The sequence below is a fragment of the Solanum tuberosum genome, unplaced genomic scaffold (genome assembly GCF_000226075.1).
Source record: "Solanum tuberosum cultivar DM 1-3 516 R44 unplaced genomic scaffold, SolTub_3.0 scf00101, whole genome shotgun sequence".
NCBI classification, from domain to species: Eukaryota; Viridiplantae; Streptophyta; class Magnoliopsida; order Solanales; family Solanaceae; genus Solanum; species Solanum tuberosum.
Window position 1 is genome coordinate 1,000,757 of NW_006239029.1, and position 23,364 is coordinate 1,024,120.

The 23,364-nt window shown below is 34.8% G+C and overlaps 2 protein-coding genes across 4 annotated transcripts in view; one reads left to right on the plus strand and one right to left on the minus strand.

The window, feature by feature from the left end:
• LOC102585264 (serine/threonine-protein kinase SRPK) overlaps positions 1–6,625 on the plus strand; it is an 11,513-nt gene extending 4,888 nt beyond the window's left edge. The window contains exons 2-5 of one of the 3 annotated variants that reach the window (XM_006348999.2): positions 757–1,734; positions 5,438–5,485; positions 5,573–5,998; positions 6,362–6,625. In XM_006348999.2, the coding sequence (XP_006349061.1) occupies positions 757–1,734; positions 5,438–5,485; positions 5,573–5,989 (1,443 nt within the window). In that variant the 3' untranslated portion in view covers positions 5,990–5,998; positions 6,362–6,625. The other 2 variants (XM_006349000.2, XM_015309452.1) reach the window with 2 other exon arrangements.
• LOC102584945 (magnesium transporter MRS2-11, chloroplastic) lies at positions 6,625–18,161 on the minus strand. The gene is made up of 14 exons (XM_006348998.2): positions 17,620–18,161; positions 16,212–16,284; positions 15,721–15,791; positions 14,917–15,002; positions 14,745–14,835; positions 14,185–14,253; positions 13,694–13,774; positions 13,447–13,612; positions 13,298–13,343; positions 11,234–11,314; positions 9,909–9,991; positions 8,179–8,222; positions 7,955–8,073; positions 6,625–7,235 (listed from the first exon to the last, which is right to left on the minus strand). The coding sequence occupies exons 1-13, from the start codon at positions 17,974–17,976 to the stop codon at positions 7,978–7,980; spliced, it is 1,344 nt and encodes a 447-aa protein (XP_006349060.1). The 5' UTR covers positions 17,977–18,161; the 3' UTR covers positions 6,625–7,235; positions 7,955–7,977.
• Between the last annotated feature and the right edge of the window lie 5,203 nt (positions 18,162–23,364).

Here is a 23,364-nt window from a genome sequence, read left to right on the forward strand (position 1 = left end):
CCTTAATGAAATGATTTACAACCACACAAATTTCTATCATTCATTTTGGACCACAAGTTTTAAAAGTCTTTCCATTTTTCTTAAAGTTTGTGCCAAATCAAAGTACATCATATAAAATGGGACGGAGGGAGTAGTATTTTTGTATATGGACTTGTGTATATAGTGTTTTGAGTTTTTCTCTGTCCACGTGTGTGAGAGAGGTGATACTTCGATATAGTACTTGTTAGCTGTTTGCATTTTCTATATACTTATTATGCTGCATTTGTTCATTTTATTTAGTAACCTAATGGTTACTAGTATAACAATCTTTTTTGTATATGGACTTGTGTATGTAGTGTTTGAGTTTTTCTCTGTCTGTGAGTGTGTGTGAGAGAGATGAGATACTTTGCTATAGTACTTATTATCTGTTCACATATTCTATATACTTATTATGCTGCATTTGTTCTAGTATTGTTGTTTTATTTAGCAATGAATTGTTTACTAGTATAACAATTTTTTGTATATAGACTTATGTATGTAGTGTTTGGGTTTGCTCTGTCTGCGTGTGTGTGAGAGAGGAGATTCTTTGATGCAGTACTTATTATCTGTTCTCATTTTTGACGGAGATATGATGCTACAGTTATTCTAGTGTTTATTGTTCGGTGTAGCAATTATTGTAGTGTTTATGGTTCTTATGAGTTCTCTGCGGTTTTTGCAAAAAATTCTTTGAAATGTGGATTGTCTTAGCTAATTGTTGGTTATGTCTTGGAGGAATAGAGGTATGTTGCTCTAAAAGTTCAAAAGAGTGCTCAGCATTATACAGAAGCGGCTATGGATGAGATTACCATATTAAAACAGATTGCAGAGGGAGATCCAGATGATAAGAAGTGTGTGGTGAAGCTATTGGATCACTTTAAGCATTCCGGGCCCAATGGCCAGCACATTTGTATGGTATTCGAGTACTTGGGAGATAATCTTTTGACTCTAATTAAGTACTCAGACTATCGAGGGCTATCAATTCACAAGGTTAAAGAAATTTGCTTCCATATCTTAGTGGGTTTGGATTATTTACATCGTCAGCTTTCTATTATTCACACAGACTTGAAGCCAGAAAATATTTTGCTCTTATCAATGATTGATCAAAGTAAAGATCCAACAAAGTCAGATGCTCCCCTTATTCTTCCTTCGAGTAAAAGTAAAATTCTCTCTGAAGCTGGGGCTTCCAAGTTAGTAAAGGTTTATAATGGTGACCTGACTAAGAACCAGAAAAAGAAAATTCGGAAAAAGGCTAAGCGAACAGCTCAAAGATGTACGGACAAGGAAACTTCTGAGGAAACTGAACAAGATAATGAAGCCAGTAGTCCTGAAAAGTCTAATTCTGATGAGAAACCTAATAACGACTCAGTTGAAGGAAAGACTGATACTAAAGCAAGTGAAAATGGCTCAACAGACGGAGCAAGGGATGGACAGCAGAGAACTCAAAGACCTAAACGAGGCAGTCGATCCATGAGGCAGAAACTATTGACTGATGTGGACCTTACGTGCAAATTAGTTGACTTCGGCAATGCATGCTGGACGTATAAACAGTTCACAAGTGATATCCAGACAAGACAGTATAGATGTCCTGAGGTTATCCTAGGATCTAAATATTCTACTTCAGCTGATCTTTGGTCCTTTGCTTGCATTTGCTTTGAGCTTGCCACTGGTGATGTTCTTTTTGATCCACACAGTGGTGACAACTATGACAGGGATGAGGTATAGCAACTCTACTTTCAATATTTTAACCACTTAGATGCAAGCATGTGTAGATCTTTATTTTAGGAGCGAAATTATTATGTGATTTCATTATTTTCTTAATTAATGAATTAAGTTCAAGGAAAGGAATCGTATTGACAAGATATATGTTCCGTTCTGCGTTTGGCTTTTGTAGACTTAATGTGTACATGTGATACCTATTTTTGGGTGCTCACCTGCTCATTCTTCTAAAACATTGATTTAAAAACAATACCTCTTCAATGGGATATAACTTCAGCTGTGGTAAATGGGAGGGTCTTTATCCCTGATGATGACTGGTACCACGGGAAGGGAAGTAAAGAGACAATGACTTGATTTTATCTGCCAACTTGTGTGGTGTCACAATCAATCAGCTAACAGCGTTGCCAAGGCAAACTGGAAGTGCATGTAAGCCTTACAGTGAGGCTCAACATAGACTTGGTGCTTCAGTGGCTTAGGCGGAATGCTTTTGCGAAACTGCTAAGAGGATGAGGTGTAGATCTTTCCAAAAACATAGCAACCTGCTATTTTCAAATTAGATTATTTTACAAGGTCATCTTGAGAAAAAGCAATACTGAACAACACACATAGTTAGCAAAATGATATATTAATTGTTAATTATACTTTTTGGATGTATATTTCTTATTAGGTATTAGGATATTAGAAATTTACAAAAGAAAGCTAGACATTTGATTTGAATTAGAAACTTAGTTGCAACTTTGCAGATGATACATAAATTTAATATGGTATCTGAACATTACTGATTTAGTTTTACTTCATTGCAGTTAGTCAATTCATCTAGCCATATAATTCTTGTTTTTGTGTGTAAGCATATTTCTTTCTATTTAAACCTCATATTTTCATTATGCTTGCACTTAAAAAGCATTTGTGTCTTTTGCGCTTTACACCTTTGACAATACTGAATCAGACAATTATTAAGTCTCAATCCCAAACTAGTTGGACCAGCAATATTACCTTTTTTTGGTTTGTGCAATTTGTATAGCTTGGGATTGGTGTTACTCTATTTGTAAATAGGTGTCTTTCAGGTTCAGAGCTTGGCCAACATACTAGGATGCAGAATAGAAAAGCTACCAACCACTTATCTTGGTATGCCCCTAGGCTATAAACACAAAGCACTAGAGATATGGAATGGGATTCTAGAGAAAACTGAGAGGAAGTTAGCTAAGTGGAAGGCCCAATACCTATCAATGGGGGGTAGATTGATCTTGATAAACTCTGTCCTTGATTCACTACCTACTTATGTGACGTCACTTTTTCCAATCCCAGCAAAAGTGGTGAAAAAACTGGATAAGATGAGGAGGAAGTTTTTGTGGCAAGGGAATAAAGAGGGGAAGGGTTACTGTTTGGTGAAATGGGAAACAGTGTTGCTTGGTAAAAAAGGTGGTGGTCTGGGAATCAGAAATCTTAGGCTGCAAAATGAGAGTCTTCTATTGAAATGGTTATGGAGATACATCAATGAGGATAAGGCTTTGTGGAAGGAAGTCATTGTGTCCAAGTATGGTGAAGCTAGCCCATGGTGCACGGAAATGGTAACTGATACCTATGGAGTGGGAGTATGGAGAACAATTAGGAATTTATGGCAATTAATGGAAGACAATATTTGCCTCAAGGTTGGCAATGGAGCAAAGACAAAATTTTGGAGAGATAGATGGTTTGATCAAACTCCTTTAAAGGAGGCTTTCCCGGATCTATTTCTTATTTGTGTAAACCCTGAGGTGACAATCCAAGAGTGCTGGTCCACACAGGGGTGGGATATCTCTTTTAGGAGGCGTTTAAATGATTGGGAGATAGAGAGGGTAGCCCTGTTACTGGGAAAAATAGGGCAAGTTTCTATTAGCAGTACAGAGGTTGATATACCTCTCTGGAAACACAATGGTAATGGAATATTTTCTGTAAAGAGTGCCTACACAAGAGGTCTCCAGGTGACTAATACAAATACTCAATGCAAGTGGAATTATTTCTGGAAAAGCAGCATTCCCACCAAAGTTAAGTGCTTCACTTGGTTGGTTATCAAAAGGGCCTGCCTAACCCAAGAAGTGCTACAGAAGAAGAAAAGACAATTGGTTCCTAGGTGTTTTCTGTGTATGGTGACTGAGGAGACAAACAAGCACCTTTTTGCATTGCAAGTACACTGCTCAGTTGTGGAATTTGTTTCTCAACATTACAGGCTATAGCTGGGTCATGCCTGAGCATACATCAGACCTTCTTAGCTGTTGGATGAAGAAGAGGGGGAAGTGAGAGCCAAAACAGATGGTGGAGATTGATTCCCTCATGTATATGGTGGTCAGTATGGAGGGAGAGAAATGCCAGATGTTTCGAAGATAGGTCCAATTCCATTCATAAAGTCAAATGGAATTGTATTGTATCTTTACTTTTTTGGTGTAAACAGCTATGTATAGAAGATATTGATCAAATTATAGATCTGATAGGGAGTCTGTAGTTTAACTTTTTGGTGGTGGCCAGCACATCCTTAATGCTGAAGAACACAAACTTACCAGTTTCAAAAAAAAAAGAAGCCTTTAACCCCCCAAAGAGAGAATGTTTGTCTTTTGTATCTAAGAAGGGGTTCTCTATCTTATCCCTACTCAGACCTAAAGTAAGAGTAACAAAAAAAACTTATCCTACAGTTGGGCACTGCCTATATGGATCATTTGCTTATAACCTGTTCGACTCTTAGCTATGTTTAAGTTGATACCTAGAAAGTATGAATCTTTTGGGACTACTTTTTTCTATGTTATTCTTAGTCTATCTCATCCGACTGTAGCTCCTTCAATTGCCATAGTGTTGAACCTATGAATTGGTACATCTGGAGATATCTATCTTGTGTGATTTCCCTAGTTTTTTACTTTGTGTGCGCTACTTCTAGCTTGTATTCAATATTGTAAATGCCATATTAGTTTTAACATCAACATTTCTATGACACTCATCTTGGGAACTTCATGCTCCTCCATCTTTACTTACATTTCTCTTTAACCAGAATGTTGTAAATTTCCTCAACTTTAAATAGAAACTAACAGAATAACCTTTACCTTCTCTTATGCACCCACCGTGCTAATTGTCCTTTTCACTCCAACAAATATTGTTGCAGTAGATAGTGTAGAAGGATCTTTCTATGATGACTAAATTATCAATTTGTTGTACAGTAAGAATTTGGGAACATGAATCCTGAAATGGAGAAATACGGAATGCATTTGTAGTTTCAATTGGTTACTTTAGTACTCCTATGAATATGCAAATCGTGTCTATCTCTCTGAAATATGTTCTTCCTATGCTTCCTAGATGTCATTACTGTATATTATTGGCTATCATATTTCCGAGGCTTGCCTGAATAGATTGTTGGAAGTACCAGCTAAGCTATTAGTCTTCTGGGATCTTTTAATTGATCAGTTAGTGGAGTTTGTGGATGGTGAAGCAGTCACTTTCTTAGTGAATCACAGTATACTTTCATCTGTTTTAGATTGATGCCAACATTTACATGTCACTCTCATGGTATCGAATCTTGTTACTGACATTCACATGATTACACTAAATTTAGTACAAGAGCAGTTCATTTTTAGTTTTTGGCAGGTTTGTTCATTGAGATATTTTAAATAATATTGTAGTTTAATGCAGTCAATTGCTGGTTCAGTTCAATGATATTTTCTTTGTTGCCCTTTCTGCACAGGATCACTTGGCCCTTATGATGGAGCTTCTTGGAATGATGCCACGCAAGGTGATTTTTTATTTCTGGTTAATATCTTTCTTGTTGAATGAAAAAAAAAAAGAAAAGTAGGAGAAGTGATCTTAAGTTTGTATGCAGATTGCCTTGGGTGGGCGATATTCGCGAGAGCTCTTCAACCGAAGTGGAGACTTGAGACATATCAGACGATTGCGGTTCTGGCCTATGAATAAAGTGCTTAGGGAAAAGTATGAGTTCAGTGAACAAGATGCTCATGACCTGGCTGACTTCCTTGTTCCAATACTTGATTTTGTGCCTGAGAAAAGACCTACTGCAGCTCAATGTCTCAGTCATCCATGGATCACTGGACGCCCTCGGGAACTTTCTCCTTCTAAAACTAATTCTACATTCCAGGCAACTGAAAATGGTGGCTCAGAGGAGAATAGGGAGAAAGATGAGAGAGAGGCAATGGAAGCTGGAGTAGGCAACATTGTGATTGATGGAACCACAAAGCCAGTGAAAGTTTCTCAATCCGTAAACCCAGCAAAACAGAGTTGATTCATTCAGGTTGTGGTCTTTTTTTCCCCATCTTGATCTAACCATTATTTGACGCTTATGACAAGTTAGACCATGGGGTACTTCTGGTTCCCTGTATACCTTTTTCGTTTGCCTCTTCATTCTTTTGAGATAATCACTGTTGTATCGTTGTTGAAGCATTATAAGATTTTGAGTACAACCTGTATCAGTGAGTATCACAGTATTCTTTGCGGAAGTTGGATATCCTGTCCTTTCTTTTTGCCTTATTGACGATGTTTTGTATCTTTCATTGCTTGTATTGTAGAAAGTTGGCCGTGTGTTTCTGTTGATTTGTGCACATACGATGTTAGTGGGGAGATTCTCTGGTTGATCCAGCTGATGGTCTTTTTTCAGGTGAAAGCAGGGCTGTTACAATTCAAAAACAAGTGCGGTAACTACCAGCAGAATTATCTCGTTACTTGTGAGTTGTTCGGCTAACTGGTTGTGCAGTAGCAAGAATTCTTCTTGCTGATTGAAATTTCCTGTTACATTACATTGCCGCATATTTCTGTTATATAAATTGTTAGTGCCCCTGCATGATCGTATTTCGGGAGAACAAGACGAGAATTACAGACCACGTATATAACATAAAGATAAAATCCAAAGGGGTTATAATATCAAATATCAATACATAAGTTGGTTATTGTCCACACTTGGCTAGGAAAGAAGATGTGATAATTCAAATAATTATGGGAACTCTTCTCAAAGGGTACTCCTGTTCAACTTACTCACCAGTGTCACCACAAGCATATACTGTGTTTACAAAAGTACAATCAACATCATACACTTGTGAGATTAGAAAAGGGTGGTTTACACAACCTTGAACTAAGGTAGAGATTCTATTTCTTATAGATTCTCAGCTCAAGTATAAGCTTTTATGGACTCAATACCTTCTACGTCTGAATGTCTTGGTAACTTATAGTGGGAGATGATCCTACACTACATAACAAGCTGGTAAAAGAGAGTGATGGCTACTCCAAATTGGCACCCATGGTATATAACTTGAGGAAGATTTGACTGTCACCTTCTCTCTCAAATCCTACAGATCTTGAGACTGGGGACATATTCCATACCTAATTTTGTTGTTTTCGCCATTATATTGGCAGTGTCTGCGAAGCATCATATTGATGCGCAATGATCCTACGTACCCAGACATATGCTAGTATCCAGCACTGTTTTGGGCACCTACTGCAGTTGAAAGCTGAATCTTGGTCAAGATTTAAATCACCTGCACATAAAACAAACAATTCCAAACTCAGGTAGGTTAAGCTACCAGCTGAGGTGAATCTAGAGTACGACATATGGGTTCAGTTGAATCCAACAACTTTTGCCCAGATATATGTAAATCAACTACATAAATATTTGACTATGAATTCAGTTATTATTGTATATTAAACTCAAGGTCACTATATGAACACATAAATTTCAAATCATGGGTTTGCCTCTGACTGCCGGTCGTGTTTAACTAGGTTTGCTCAACTGGTGATATAGATGGAAGTCTTTTGACATGCAAGTTATGCCCAATGGCAGACCTACTTATCAATCACTGTTTTATCCCACATTCCTAATTCTACTAGAATATCCGAGTTCTAGCCAATTTTAGTTCATCACCCTTTATCCATATTTCCACCTACAAGTACTTGCGAGTCCAAGAACATCATTATTTCATGTGCACCACAAGGAGGAGAGTCGGTACTACTTCTTTGTCTCAATTTATATGACATACTTTCCTTCTTAGTTCGTTCTAAAAAAATGTCACAATTCTATAACTAGAAATACCTTACTTCAGAATTTCCTTAATTTATATCCACACAAATGGTCAATGAATTTTTGTTTTAGACCACAAATTTCAAGGTTTTTCCTTTCTCTTAAACTTGTGCGAAGTCAAACAACGTCACTTAAATTAGGATAGTGGGATTACTAATTACTTGAGAGGAGGCACTATACCTGATTGCGGAATCAGCAGTTGCTTACAGTATTTTCCTCGTTCTGAGATACCAGTACATGAGATAAAAGGCCAGAACAGCCCCAACAATTATTCCTGCTGTTGTAAGCCAGAATGCAAACTGCATTTAATTAGACAAATATATGATGAGAAGACAAAATTCTGGAAATATTTTCCCAAAATGAGGAGATATAGATAACGAGCTCTCGAGATCAAAGAAACATACCACATGTTCCTCTAGATAGGATCTTAAGTTCATGCCAAATATACCTGTACAAAAGCCAAAGTAGGTGTGTTATAACATGTCGTATTAGTATACATGCGTATCAATTTGCATATTTGAATATTATCCTTTTATACAGATGAACTATTTGCAGCACTATAGAAGAAGAAAACCATCTTTTGTATTTTATAATTCAATTGCAACCCATTCTCTACTTTCAGGCTCTCCAAAGATTTGTACTAAATAAGGTTCTAGATTGTCAAGATGAGACGCTAAGAAATAAGATGGATGTTGGATGTGTGGTCATACAAAATCAGATTAAAAATGACCATATTTGCCGAAAGATGCATGCATCAAGTGGTGCCAAAAGTTTTATGAGAGTTTAGAATTTCTACATCATTAATTAGGCTTTATTTGGAAGCATTTAATACAAATCCACATAAGAGAGTATGCATGAAAAATTTAAAAAACTAAACATGACCAGGTATTGATAACGTTATAACCACAAAAGTAATAAATATTATACGAGCACGCATTTAGGATAAAATGAGAGGTCTGATCATGTCCTACATCAACCTACAGATGCACCGATTTGTAGGTGTGAAACTAAGGTTATAGATTTTGCCTCAGAAAAAGTACAAACCATGAGTGGTATTTAACCTAAGGAAAATAGTAACCTCAGAAAAAGTACAAACCATGAGTGGTATTTAACCTAAAGAAATAGAGATGGGATAAAAATTTTTTATCTTGTTTGGGATAACTTATCTCACCATTTATATCATAGTGATGGGATAAGTTATCCCAGGATAGCTAACCCCAGGATAACTTATCTGGGATAACTTGTTTCCAACCAAACGACCCCTAAGCAGGAGTAGAAAAACTTGAAAGGGATGAGACTTGATTACTCAGATAGCAATAACTGACAACCTCGTAGGCTTATAATTTTTTTTAAGCCACCAAACAAACCTTAGGTCAAAACAATGACTGATCTGTGAAACTTGGACTACGAAGTTGAAAACCTAGCAACTTCATTTGCTACAGAAGTAGCTCATTTATGAACACCGAACTGTTCAAGTGCATGATAAAGTCCAACTATATCTTATCTGGGACCAAAAACTGTGCATTTGGGGTGTGTTTGGTACGGAGGAAAATATTTTTCCAATTTTCTCAAGTTCAGTCAAAATATTTGGACATCCAAAAACATTTTCCTTCCTACGGAACATACCTTAAGGTACACTCCTAGATTTCAGAAAAAAGAATCTGAAAACAATACCATTAAATTGTATAACTACATATAATCACGCATTAAAGTAAGACATCAAGGCACATGTATGATCTAAAAATAACCCTCCACCTCCATGCAGACTGAATCTAAGAAGTGTTAGAGAGCCATATATTTACAGATCCTATCAGTGGAAAAAAGTGAACTCTAAGCGAACTCAATAGTAGGGCTATATCCATTGCATCTAAACACAAGCTGAATTAGTAATCATAATTCATAGGTGAGAGGTGGACAGAAGTAATTCTCATAAAAGTAATACATATGTGCCACTTAAGCCCCGTGAATTCTACTAGCACTATGTATATCTAAGTTGGATATACATTTGTATCACAAAAAATGTCTTAGCAGACAAAACTAAGGGGCAACAACTGATTCTCATGAGGAGATATCATATAAGAAAATACTGGATATGTTTAACTTGTTTTTCTGTTTATATTAGTTGGATAAATACCTGCTACCAGAGCACCAGCAGCAACACAAAATGTTCCAACTTGTAGAATCAACTCGAATCTGCTCACCTCAAGCCTTCGAGAACTGAAAAGGACAACCAAAAAGTTCACATTAAAATCAAGTCTGCTCACTTAAATGTTTTCATAACTAAGAATCAGTAGACCACAGAAGCCAAAACACGACCAAATCAAGCGCACATTCACCAATTGAAAAATCTGATAATCTTGTTTCAGTTGCAAGCTTTTAACTGATCTGTCAATCACCAGCGACAACCTAAGTAGATATTTCATTGATTTCTTGTATGAGTTTATGTACAGAAATCTTAGAAGTTCTAGCTAAAGAACCATGCTTTTCTACAGTAGAAGCGTGTCTAAATACTGTTTAGTCAAGGGACAACACAACTTATCACACCAAAACTTAGAGAAAAAGGTTATCAAACGTACAGCATGGAGTTTACGGTTACATGCTTTCATCTACTTATCTCTTACTCTGTTCTTTAAATACTTTTTTCATTCTTTTGTGGGATTATCAGTTTCTCACACAGTTATTCTTCTTAAGCAGTCCCCACACAGTTATTCTTCTTATCAAGACAAAGTACACGTTCACCATTGAAATTTCAGTACAATTTGTGAAGTCATTTATAGAAGTTTTTAATGCTCTATTATTTCATTTGGTTGATTTCTCATTCTCACAACTGAACAAATGGCTCACTGATCAAGAACACTAGCAGAATCTGTTAGCAGTCCCCATCAATACTTCTGCCTGACACATGGGCGGAGCTAGGTGTTGCTAAGGGTGGTTAGATGAACAACCTTCATCGGAAGTATATATGTTAAATATCGATATTTTTGGATATATACTAATTGTTGAACACCCTTGACATAGTAAAGAAAGATAGCCCAGTGGTTAAGGTTGTTTACATTTGCCTTGGAGGCGTGGGTTCGAGCCCAGACCAAGGAATTTTATTTAATTTTCTTAGTTCCGTTTTTTTCTTTCATTAGTTCCCTTTTTTTCTTTTAAAAAAGAGAAAGCAAGGTCTAAATTATGAACACCCTTGACGAAAATTCTGGCTCCGCCACTGGCCTGACACTAAATTTATCTGCAGAAGGAAACCAGCTTATAACGTGTCTTCCATTATGTTTCTAAAAGCATGAGTACTGTTTCAGGAAGTTCAGGGGATGAAATTAAATAGACGAGTTCTTCAAATGAACGAGAGTAACTTTGACCAATTTTCCCTACATATGCACTGTTATCAACTTTACATCACCCAGTTCACCAACACAAGGATAAAGAGCTAAGAAGAAAAGTAATAAGACATGTACAAACCTCAAGTTTACAGCAATTGAGTCTTCCATTTCTTTTGCAGAATCAAGGAGTCTTTCAGCTTGACCATGGCAAGATTCACATCTGCAGTTGGATGAACAAATGGAAACCTGTTTCAGTAACTTACCAGACTAATATTTGGTACAGACAAATCATGAAAGGATGGCTCAAGATTTTCTGTATGATCATAAAAAATTGCTTTATAATGGACCAAAAATTTGATTATTTACTTTAAAGTTAGAGATTGTTTGAACCACTATGCTCTAACTGTCATATACTTTGCCATGAATATAAAATTCAAAATATAGGAAGTGTGAATGGTATGTATAAGAAAAAAGTGGATTGCTTAAAGATTACCTTCAATGCACTTCAAGGATATCTTATGCAGGAATTTCTCTCCAGATTCTTATCTATCACTATTCACTGTCTCTTGTACTGCGGTTATCATACTATTCAGTTGAAGTTACTGTTCTTTTTTCAGAATGCTTTCCTACGATTTCTTCACTTTCGTTATTTCTGTTTTCGATCTTCTTTGATATGCTTTTCCTTGAGGTGAGGGTCTATAGGAAACAATCTCTCTACCTCCCAAGATAGGGGTAAGGTTGTGTACTCTACCCTCCTCAAACCCTATTTGTGAGACTACACTGGATATGTTGGTGGTGTATTCTATTATAAGAATATAATCATAACTCCTACTCAGTTATTCACTGGCATAATCAACCGAGCCACAGAGTTGACTACTTTGTGTCCAATAAGGACCAATTTATCTTATTTTTCCAACTTCAGTTTCCCTTTTCTTTTCTTTTTTACATTGGTAGATATTATCTTTTGGTCTGTCCTAGTTTATGGAGTTTAAGTAAGTTGATTTTGACATATTTACCGTGAGAAATATAGAAAAAGAATATTATTGAATTGTTCTTTCTACATTACTACAGAGAGACCCTATTATAGACACTACAATAGACACCTTTTCCAACTAGGACACTACAATACATTCCTTTCCTAAGTAGGGCACTGTATACTATTCCTATTACTATTACTATTACCATTACTATTCTTATTCCTATTCCTATTCCTATTCTAAGTAGGATTGTATATACCTATTACTATTCTAACATTCATGATATCATGATAGTGAAGAAAATATTAGTGCAGTGGTTAAAAAGTTAGTTATGCACTCTAGAGAGCAACGGTTTTAGAATGATTAGAAGGCAAAAATTATGCACTTTAGGTTTAGCTCCCATAGGAAAAATGAGTTGAAGTGGAACTAACGGGATTGTAGTGCCTAAATGCAAACAATCAAGATACCTAGGTTCAGTGTGCAGGACAAAAGCATAATAGGTAAAGCTGTAACACATGATTAAACTAGAATGATCAAACTGAAGGTGCCACGATATTGGCATATGCAATTATAAGATGCCTACCAAAGTAAAAGCGAGTTCTATAAAACAATATGAAACTAACAAAGTTATCTGGAGTTGAGTGGCAGGTCAGTCAAGCCCAACATATCAACAAGATGAGGTTATATAGAAGAGGATGTCAGGATGGAGACAAGATTACAAGTGATCATATTCGAGGAGAAGTGAAGGAGAGCCGTAAAGTTGTTTCCATGTGTTTGAGCTGTGGAAACAGCCTCTTCTAGAAATGTAGTGTAAGACTGCGTACAATAGACCCTTAAGGGTCCGGCCTTCCCCGGACCCTACAAGTAGTGGGAGCATAGTGCACCGGGCTGCCCTTTACATTCGATGAAAAGTACAAGTAGTAAACACGGAGGATAAATTGGGAGGTTGCCAAGGATGATTTCTCCATGCCCTACATAGACCTTCAAATACACCAGTTTGTAGGGTGTGAAAATGTGACATGTAGACCTAAAATCACAGGGAGAGACGTTGACCTAAAAGACCTACACCCTCACGACCGATGGAAACTATAGCAAAGAATAAGACACCCAACCAGTGCATGTCGCTTGATTATGTTATTGCAGAATAAATACATAAACTAAGTGGGCAACAATTAATGAGGTACACTATCTACACTAACAGGGTTGAAATAGCATCAATAGACAACCTCTGAAGATAGTTTTCCAAAAGCATTTCAATTTCTTCTTCTTCTTCTGCCAAATAGAAAGACAAATAAGCAAGGGTAAGAAGCATAGTTGATCTGGTATCTGTTGTATGCCATATGCAAGAGTGAGTATGGGAATATTATAAGCACACCTTCAGCAATCTCCTTATCTAGGGGCACGGAGCACTCTATCTCATCGTTTTCTTTCTTAAGTACACAATTTCTCCCAATTATACAGATGTGACGTATTTCATGAGTATCCTCTAGAATATCAAGTAGCATTTGCTTAAGAGCCCCTGCCCTGGAACCCAATTCCACCTGTCACAAGCAAGAGAAGGAAAATCGTAATAGAATATACCAAAATTAGTATTATAAGGTACAACTGAATGGTAATTGTACCAGTTTCTGTTTACTGATACGAAGTTCCTCCAATATGTCTGCAGTTAATCGGTTAGGCAAAACCTCAAGTAGTGCTTGGACCTGCACCAAGCGAGGCAGTGTATTTCTAAATTGAAAGTAACCATACCAAGTAAGGTGGAAAGAGAGATACTTAATTCTAAGGGACCACTCTAGCAAGTAGGACAGCATGTTACATTGAGAGAGAATTAGATCTGTTTCGCATATAACAAGCTCGGGACAATCCTCTAAAATGTTTTTTTTTTAAATACTTTAGTTAGAACAGAAGTAATGGATAGAAAATTTCAAGGGAAGTGATAAAATTCCTTGCATTTTCATACCCTTTCACAAAGATAACATTCTTTACTGGGAGAACGCACTTAGGTTCCAACAAATAGTCAATCAGTGGAAGAAGGAATAGGCGGGAAAGGGAACAATTCATATAAAGAAGAAAAACAAACATTACTTATGTACTCACTATGTTCCATACTCACACGTGGTTCTAAATCCCACAGCCTATGTTCCAATCTTTGTATCCGTGAATGCAGTGCTGCTTCAACCACCTGAAATTTTCAGAAAAGAAGTCCTTTTACAAACTTCAACCATAAATTACAGTTGACCCTCCAGCTCCATTCAGAATTTCCTTCTATGTGTTGTGATTCTTGTTTCTAATCAGTTACGTAACATGAATAGGCGTCCATTTTAGATACCTATATTAGTAAGCCTACACTAGCACTAAGCCTAAAATGATGAGCCTCTTGACATGCCCAATAACCAAATTAAAGCCATCATGCTCTAAGTCATTCAAATTTGATATCAAGAATCACATCAAGTTCCTTCTACATCAGCAAGTGAAGAACATAAGCCTACTTTTCCATTTGATTTAATGGATCAAGCCTAACATGGATAACATTACAGAATTGATGCATATTAACAATTTTTGTCTGCATTCCCTAGGGATCATTGTGTTGGCAATTTAACTGAAGTAGTGGCCTTCAAAGCAAAGTAACGAAACTACAGATCAAATGTAAAGCTGCTGATTGGACTGACTAACCTCCAATACAAATGGCATAGATGGCCCTCCATTTGTGGTTGTAGGATTTAGCCGTGGTAACAATGAATCGATGAAAGCCTTTCCTCCTAGACTATAAGCAGGCCAGTTATATCATTAAGTTCACTGCTAGATCTGACTAAAAACGATTAGAATATCTAGTATGAAATATTACCGATTATAATTAAATATAAGGACTCGTTCTTGCATTACTATGGCTCGTAAAGAACCTAGATTCAATAGAATTGCATGCTCACGGACCTGAAAGAATATTTGTAAATGAAGTCCATCAAAAACAGCTAGTAGAGGAGTTAAATGCTTAAGTTGAGCAAGCAGTTAATCTAAAACTCTTAAGCACAAATTATGATAGAGAATATCTTAAATTAAAAGCTAAGGTAGAACTGCACAACTTGGCTAATCTTCAACAGTATCTCTATGAAATCTGACTAACAAACAGTTATTTCTACCTCAGCAGTCATGGTAATAAGCAATAAAAACTTCCAACTATGTTGTTTTTAGATTCGTAAAGAAGTAAATAAAAGAGAAAAAAAGACAAGGATAAGGAAGAGATGTCCTTCAGTAGCAAAACGAACAAGGATGAATCGGCAAAAAAAGATAAAGACTTTCTTTTCCATCAGTGCCTTCCAAAGATGAGCCTTGCCTGCATGAGCCAACAGCCATCACTTTGCCTAAATATGAGTTCATTAAGTGACATTCTTGCCATGTAGTGTATGCCAAATTTCACCAAGAGAAATTACAAACAAAGCATGGGGGTAGTTAATGAGCTTGTTTTATGAATTAGGAAATACCAAGATTTAGTCTAAAATAACATTTATAAGTTGCATGTAGCAGAGTTCTTATACTGAAAATAGATGGTTGCTTCAACCATGTGTAGAAGGTTATCTCAATATAAGTCATAACAAGTAAATAAAAGTGATATTTTTATGGAAAAAATCATAGTTGATAGCAATTGAAATACCAATAAAGCAGGCATTGAATTTGTCAACCACAATGACGGATCAACACTCCTGATATCTCGAGGACGTAAACCTGTTTTCAGCATATTAGGGAAACCAGTAAATGACATGAGAAAAAGTCCTTTAATATAGGGATTTCAGATCAGTTAACTGGGTTATAGTATCTTCAAAAATAAAATTTAGAAGGATTCCTAGTATGATCGAGGTTAAACATAGAAGTAAATGCTTTTGAGTAATAATTCTTTGAGATAATAGTAGAATGAAAACTAACTAGAGACTTTTATCGGATAATTTTTTAGAGAACACAAAATGCACCAGGTAATTGGCATCAGTAAACATTAGAGATGAATGTTTTCACACAATTATTGATAGATGGAGTTACTCTCAAATACAGAACTTTTTTGTGAGTTCATAGTCAGTTACATCATATAATCTCAACTTTATAGGTAATAGAGGGAACACATTTTGAGATAAAAGGAGAGAAAAGACTCACCACTGGACTTCAGCAAGTGCCTTCTGTTTATTTTCCTTTTTGCTACCGTCCCACACGTCTTTACCTCCACTACCTTAAGAAAAAACCCGAAGTATTATCAATAGCTTTTCCAAATGTTAATACAAATTGGTAATTGACCAGCTCAACATTTATGATCGTCTATTGTGAAGAGACGCATCACATATTAATTGTGAGATAACCATCAAGAAGTTCTCCCAGAATTTAATAATGTTTTCTTCTTGTTATGAAGAGAGTATAAAATACTTGTACTTACAAGGAGAAAACAATGTCGGGATCTTTCTGGTGTGCTATCTAACGTAATCAGGAAGTTGAAATTAAGAGGGAGGAGTGCAGTAACAGATGTAACTTCATCAATATCTTTAAATTCCATACTTTCATCGACTTTTGACAGTCTGGAAACCTAATTTATTTTGTTCATTAAGAATATTAAATCGCAATGTGATAAGTTGTGTTGAGCATAGTGAGACTGAGGAGCTGTTATATGAGTTAGTTAGGATGAACAGTAAATGTCATGAAGTTAGTTAGCTGTTAGTTACTAGTTAAACTGTGGTTAGTTTATAATTAACTAGACTAGATGGTTAAAGTAGATCCAATTATACACACTATATATAGTGGTGTAGATTTTGTAAAAGATAATTCTGTACAGAATATTCAATACATTTTCTGTTTCTCTTCTTCTTAATCACTGCTCTTCATATTCTTATCAAGTTGCATTCTACTTCTCTCTTTTCATCTTTCACTGACATAGTTTTAACTACTGTAAAGACACCCAAAGTTGACCAGAAGTCTCTTCTGCCTCTTGATTTTCTATATTAGTCATATAGGGAATCATTTTGTGTTGCAGATTAAATATAATACATCACAACCATAAGCCTATTTAAGAAGCTGAAAGATTTCAAAACATCTTCCTTTAAGGAATCCGTCATTCCTGATTTCCCTTGTTTTACCTACATAATCATATCGCGAACTCCAAAGGAACTAGTTACAATTCCATACGTTTATGCTTCACCATTTCTCACAGTGAAGATTAAACATTATTGTGGCCACCAGAATAACTTATCTAAACTAAAAATGATGCATCAAGTAGATTTGACGAGTATAAGTTTTCCAGTAGCTTTTGCTCAAATCATGTTATATGTTAAAATATTCACTAAATATTTACAAATATTTGAACCTGAACTAGTTATTCTTGTATATTAACTTGAAGTTATTGTTGGAATTCATGAACTTCAAACTCTGAATCTAGCTCTGCAGTACAACTAATCAGTCAATCAACTCAATTTTTGTATATTATACTAAATTTCAAGCTATAAGCAAAATTTAGACTAGAAAATAACTCGCAACGAAAATTGTGTAAACTGATTAAAGGATTAATAAAGTGAAGCACCTCATAAACAGGTTCACGGATTCCAAGGGACAATGAATCGCCACTGGAGGCAGAAGCACTCCTCTGCGAACTAACAGAGTCTCCATGAGTTACAACCTTATCATCATCTCCCCGAACCCCATCGCCGTCATCATTATCATCATCGCCGCCGTCCTTCACCAACGCTTCCAGCTCAGTCGATTTCGCAACACACTCAACTACTCTCACCTTCCGAGCTCTCAGAGAAGTCGCGTAATTCTTACACGAGAACGGAAACTCCATCCGCGAACGGACAATCGCGTATCCTCCTGTAATCAAAACTCGAAACTCCGGCGATCGAACCGGTAACTGAAGTAAATACGGAGCATTTGCCGCCATTGCAGAGAAAGCTGCCGGAGATCACGATAAAATTGAGAGATCTCGAGAATCTTCTAGATATTTGCCCAATTCATATGGATAATGTGGGGACGATAATGGTGTTTATATAGGTGTATGTGACTGTGTATGAAAAAGAGGATGAAGCTGGTGGTTGTTATTTGAAGAAGAAAACAAGTGAATGGTTTGGTTGTGGGAGGGAAAGTGAAAGAAGAAAGAAATATTTTTTATGGTGAAGATTGATGCCACCTCACCCTATAATATCCAACGACTTTAACATGACTCAAATGCAACATACATGTGTAATCTAATAAGTGATATCCGGGGAGAATCAGAGGGAGCCGTAAGGGTTAATCCGAACCTCCTTCGACGGAAAATTATATTATTTATACATGATTAAATAATATTTTATGTATATATAAGAGATGTCGAACTTTCTTCAGCTACTTCGTATGTCTATTTCTATAGATTTTGAACCCCTTATTGAAAATCATGACTCTACCACTGGAGAGAATGATGTGTAAATAGTCTTACCCTCTATCTTGTAGTGATAAAATTTGTTTCGATCCACATTCCACTTAAGTAAGAAAATATCGACAAACAAGTGTAAGCAAATACAATAACAAATAAGGCATGCTAAAAATGATGGAGAAGAGAATCGTATCAATAATAAATAATAGGATAATTAAAGCAAAGAAAATAACAGAAAATGCCTAAGTCAAAGAAATAAGATAGTAAAAGAAACTACACAAACACTCGACTATTTACTTACTTTCAATCCTAATTCTCAAGTCTCAACGTTCATATGTTCCTATTCAGGGTCTTGTATTTCATTTGTTTTAATTAATCAACTCAAAACATACATTAATTAATTATAGTAGGAGAAGTATGTATGGAAACAAAATTAATTAATCATAGTAGGAGAAGTATGTATGGAAACAAAATTAATTAATCATAGTAGGAGAAGTATGTATGGTATGGAAACAAAATTAATTAAGGAGAAGTATGTATGGAAACAAAATTAATTAATCATAGTAGGAGAAGTATATATGGTAACAAAATTAATTAATTATAGTAGAGTTGTAGAAGTATATATGGAAATAAAAAAGTTTGTGTAAAACATATATCGTGATATAACTACTCAGTGGTGATGGCTGACTATATATGTAGGTGGTTGGCAGTGTAAAATGGTGATGACATAACTAATTATGGAGATCGACGGGTACTCGAGGCAGAGGCGGAACCATGATTAAGAGTTTAGAATTTTAAATTTGCGGACAGAAGAGAAAAATATTTTCAAACCCAGAATACTAACGTGGAAAGGATTTCTATGGTCCCTTTCTTACCATTGAACATTCAAACAATTTTGTTAAGGGATTCACAAGTTAATATACATATATATTTATTGAATTTTCTAATACAAATACAAAATCTACGAAAAATCTACTAAGTTCGTTCAAACACACGAACCTCCACTTAACTCCGCCTCTAGCTAGAAGGGATTGATTGTGATGGCCAACGATGCAATTGACAATTTGTGTCGAGAAGATTGGTAATAATGATTGGCTGCGCTAATGATTGTTGTTGGCTAGTGGTGGAGGGGGCACTTGTTAATGGTGTTTATATAATGAAGGTGGTTGGTGGCATAAATTGATAATCGTTGAGCTAAAAGCTAGTGGTGGTAATTAGTTGTGTGAGTTAATAGAGAGAAACAAGTCCAAGTCATTCAAAAATAACATTTTTGGGTGTGTTAATTAAGTGTCAGGTTGATAAATTAAAAGAAAAATAAGTTACTTATAAGGTGTTGATACTCTTAATATATAGGTGACGTCTTTTATGAAAGAACATATGAATTTGACCTAAAGTGTACACTATCAATCACAACCATCTAAACCCTTCTCCACTTAAATATCGAGCTTTACGTTACGTGGTGGAAGGCTTGAACCTGCGATCTAAGCCACAAATCCTCCACATTTTGTCATTCGAACTAAGCCTTAGGAGCTACTATCACATTATATTAAAAATATATTTGGATTGCTTGAGCCCAAAATTTGATAATAGAACCGTTAGAACCAATAGGTTGGCAAGATTGGTATAAAAAAAGGTACAAGTGACGGTGTAGGCCCCGAATTAGTGTCTTTTGTCCGTCTATGAGCAATTAGTTTGTTACATTTATCCGTAACATTAAAGAAAGATACATAAACAAAGAAGCTAGTGAGCTTTGTTGATAAATGATGTGGGTGAGTGGTGACACATATAATTTTCAAATTAGCTCATGATGATCAGTGATAACTTATGTGAAAAATACTTTAAGGAAGGTATTGTTGGGTGTCGTGAATAAAGTTCAACATTGATAGTCGAAAGAAAAGTAAACTACTTATAAGATGTTGAATAAATGGTGTAGGACTTTTTAATAAAATATCATAGCGTCTGGCTCAAAATAAATAATATCACATTATATTAAGAGTATGTTTAAATTATATTAGGTTATTCGAAAATCTTTCCTCATAAAAGCACGTGGAAATTTATGCATGAAAAATTATCCATATTTTTTTTTTTTTGCAATTGTACCATACAAGTATTGGTATGATTGAATCAAATATCATAATAAATAAAAAGTTTACTGGCTTTAATGAATTTCTCTTTTGACATAGCCATTTATTCCATCTTAATTTTAATAGGAAGAATTACATAAATACACATTTTGTTTTATCATAATCTCTAAAATTTTCTACTATTTAAAAAATTACAAAATTCTCTCTCGAATACATTCATACCCCCTCTCAGATACATCCATCTCCTCTCAAATACATCCCCTCATTAAATAATGTATCATTCGCAATCCGTGACTATGTATCCGCATGTTTCCTGATGTATATGAGGTCCTATAATTTTAAGGGACTTTTATAACTTGGAACCAAAAAAATAGAGTATGATGTAATTAGTTATTAACACAATGGGATTTATGTAATTTTTACATTTTAATATGGTGCATATGAACTAGAATAATTCTTCAATCAATGAAATTCCTAGTAAAAAGTTAAAAGGGAATTTTCACAAATAACTACTATAATAAATTTAATTATGCTCCATAGTTATATTTTGCATGTTTACGGGTTGTAACTATAGTTTAAGCTGCCTCATTTGTATAATCTGTAGGTATGTTTGTATACTTGAGCTATTTTGTACAAGCACAAAATAACAAATTTATACAAACACAAACATCTAAAATTTAACCAATTATACAAATTATATTATACAAAAGTTATACAAATTAAACTATACAAATTTTGAATTATACAAATTTGAAGCTCCAGCCCACGAATTATCACTAAATATTGATTGTGAGTGGTAATTAACTAAAACTATAGCTATGATGATTAATTAACTAATATATATTTGCTTAGAGAAAAGACATAAAGTCAGCACTGAAGTTGTCTCAAATTTTCAAAAAGACACATTAACTTTGCGGGTGTCCTATTACCCCATTGAACAACTTCAAAATAGTATGTATACCTCATTTTTCACCCAATACCACTTATACAAAATGTTTGTATGTTACGCACTAATAGTCACTTGCCATGTGTTAAAAAATAATTTTTAAATATTTTTATCTGATTTCTTTGCTTCTTTTTTTTTTTCTTTTTTTTCTTTTCTCTCTTTCTTCTTCACCTCAACTCTGCTCTTCTGTCATTCCCTTCCCACTGCAACAATCGTCAAACCCACTGTGGCGGGGGAATTTCGCAACAGCACTATCAATTATTTGTTAAACTATCACCAATTAATTTATTTATGAAAATAAACACCGTCAAATAATCAAAATCTAAATACTCAAAATATCACCAAGTCAAAATCTGACATTTGAATCACCACCTTCTCCAACTTCTTACTCCTAAATTGAATTTTCCATAGTTTAACTACTCCTAAATCCCCAATCTTGATTTGTAGGAGGAAAAAATCACTAAACTAATTTGTTTTTTTTTTTTTAAAAAGAATAAGAATGAACACAATAATATTAGTTTTAAAAAAACAAAGACCAAAAAGGAAAAAGAGAAAAAGAAAAAAAATGAAGGAAGCCATGGATGCTCAAGAAATATGGGTAACCTAATGATGGTAGGGAAGATGAGAAAAAAGAATTGAAAAATTAAAAACTATTCCTAATAAAATTTAAAAAAAATTAATACATGGGTTTTTATATTTTTTTCAAAATAAGTCAAATTGGGAGTGCCACATGACAATTTTACGCTGGTCTGAAGCTATATCAAGAGTCCTTCACGCACCCATATTTCGTGACAACACGAGTGGTGTTAAAATTAATCAAAAAGGTATATTTATTGTGGATTTAGATAGTTTCGTGAGGTAATAAGACACTCACAAAGTTAATATGTCTTTTTTAAAATTCGTAACAACTTCAATTGTGACTTTATGTCTTTTCTCATTTGCTTAACCATGTAATTTTTCAAAAAAGTTCCTCATTTGTGCAGTATCTGATTTTACTTTTAGACAGGTCAGTTTGGGCAAAGTAATGGATTTACTTGGGTTATGTTCATATTTAGCCCATCATGATTTTATGTCATGTCTAATCCATTAAAAACTGGATGAATTGAGCGGATCAAATGGACTCGGGATGATTTGGTTAGTTCTAGATAAAGAATCCAAATAAGTGATTGTAATGAATTAAGTCAAATTTAAACGGATCATAATTTATAAACCTAGAAAAAAATAAGGAAAAGCTACATAAGTGAGTCATAAAACTTAAAATAATTACATGTTCATATTTAATCCGAAGTAATTCAAGAAATACACATTCTCTAAAAAAAAAAAGAATTTACAGCACATACCTCATTCATTAAGACTGATAATTTTCACTCAACTGATACTAAATCATTATCAATTATTATATTTGTATCATTAATATTGATAATTTTCACTCAACTAATACTAAATCAATATCAATTATTGTATTGGTATCATTAATGTTGATAATTCGCTAAACTGATACTAAATCAATGTGTATATATATATATATATATATATATATCGTTAAGATTTCTTATTCAATAATTACTCATCAATCAATGATACTGTAAAAGTATATGTATATTGTTGTGGCATCATTAAAGTTTCTTGTTCATAAATTACTTATTAGTCAATGATACTATAAGAACATATGTATATTGTTGTGCCATCATTAAAGTTTCTTGTTCAAAAATTTCTCATTAGTCAATTATACTATAAGAGTATATGTATATTGTTGTGGCATCATTAAAGTTTCCTGCTAAAAAATTACTCATTCGTCAATGATACTATAAGAGTATATGTATAAAGTTGTGGTATCATTAAAGTTTCTTATTCAGAAATCACTCACTAGTCAATAATACTATATATATA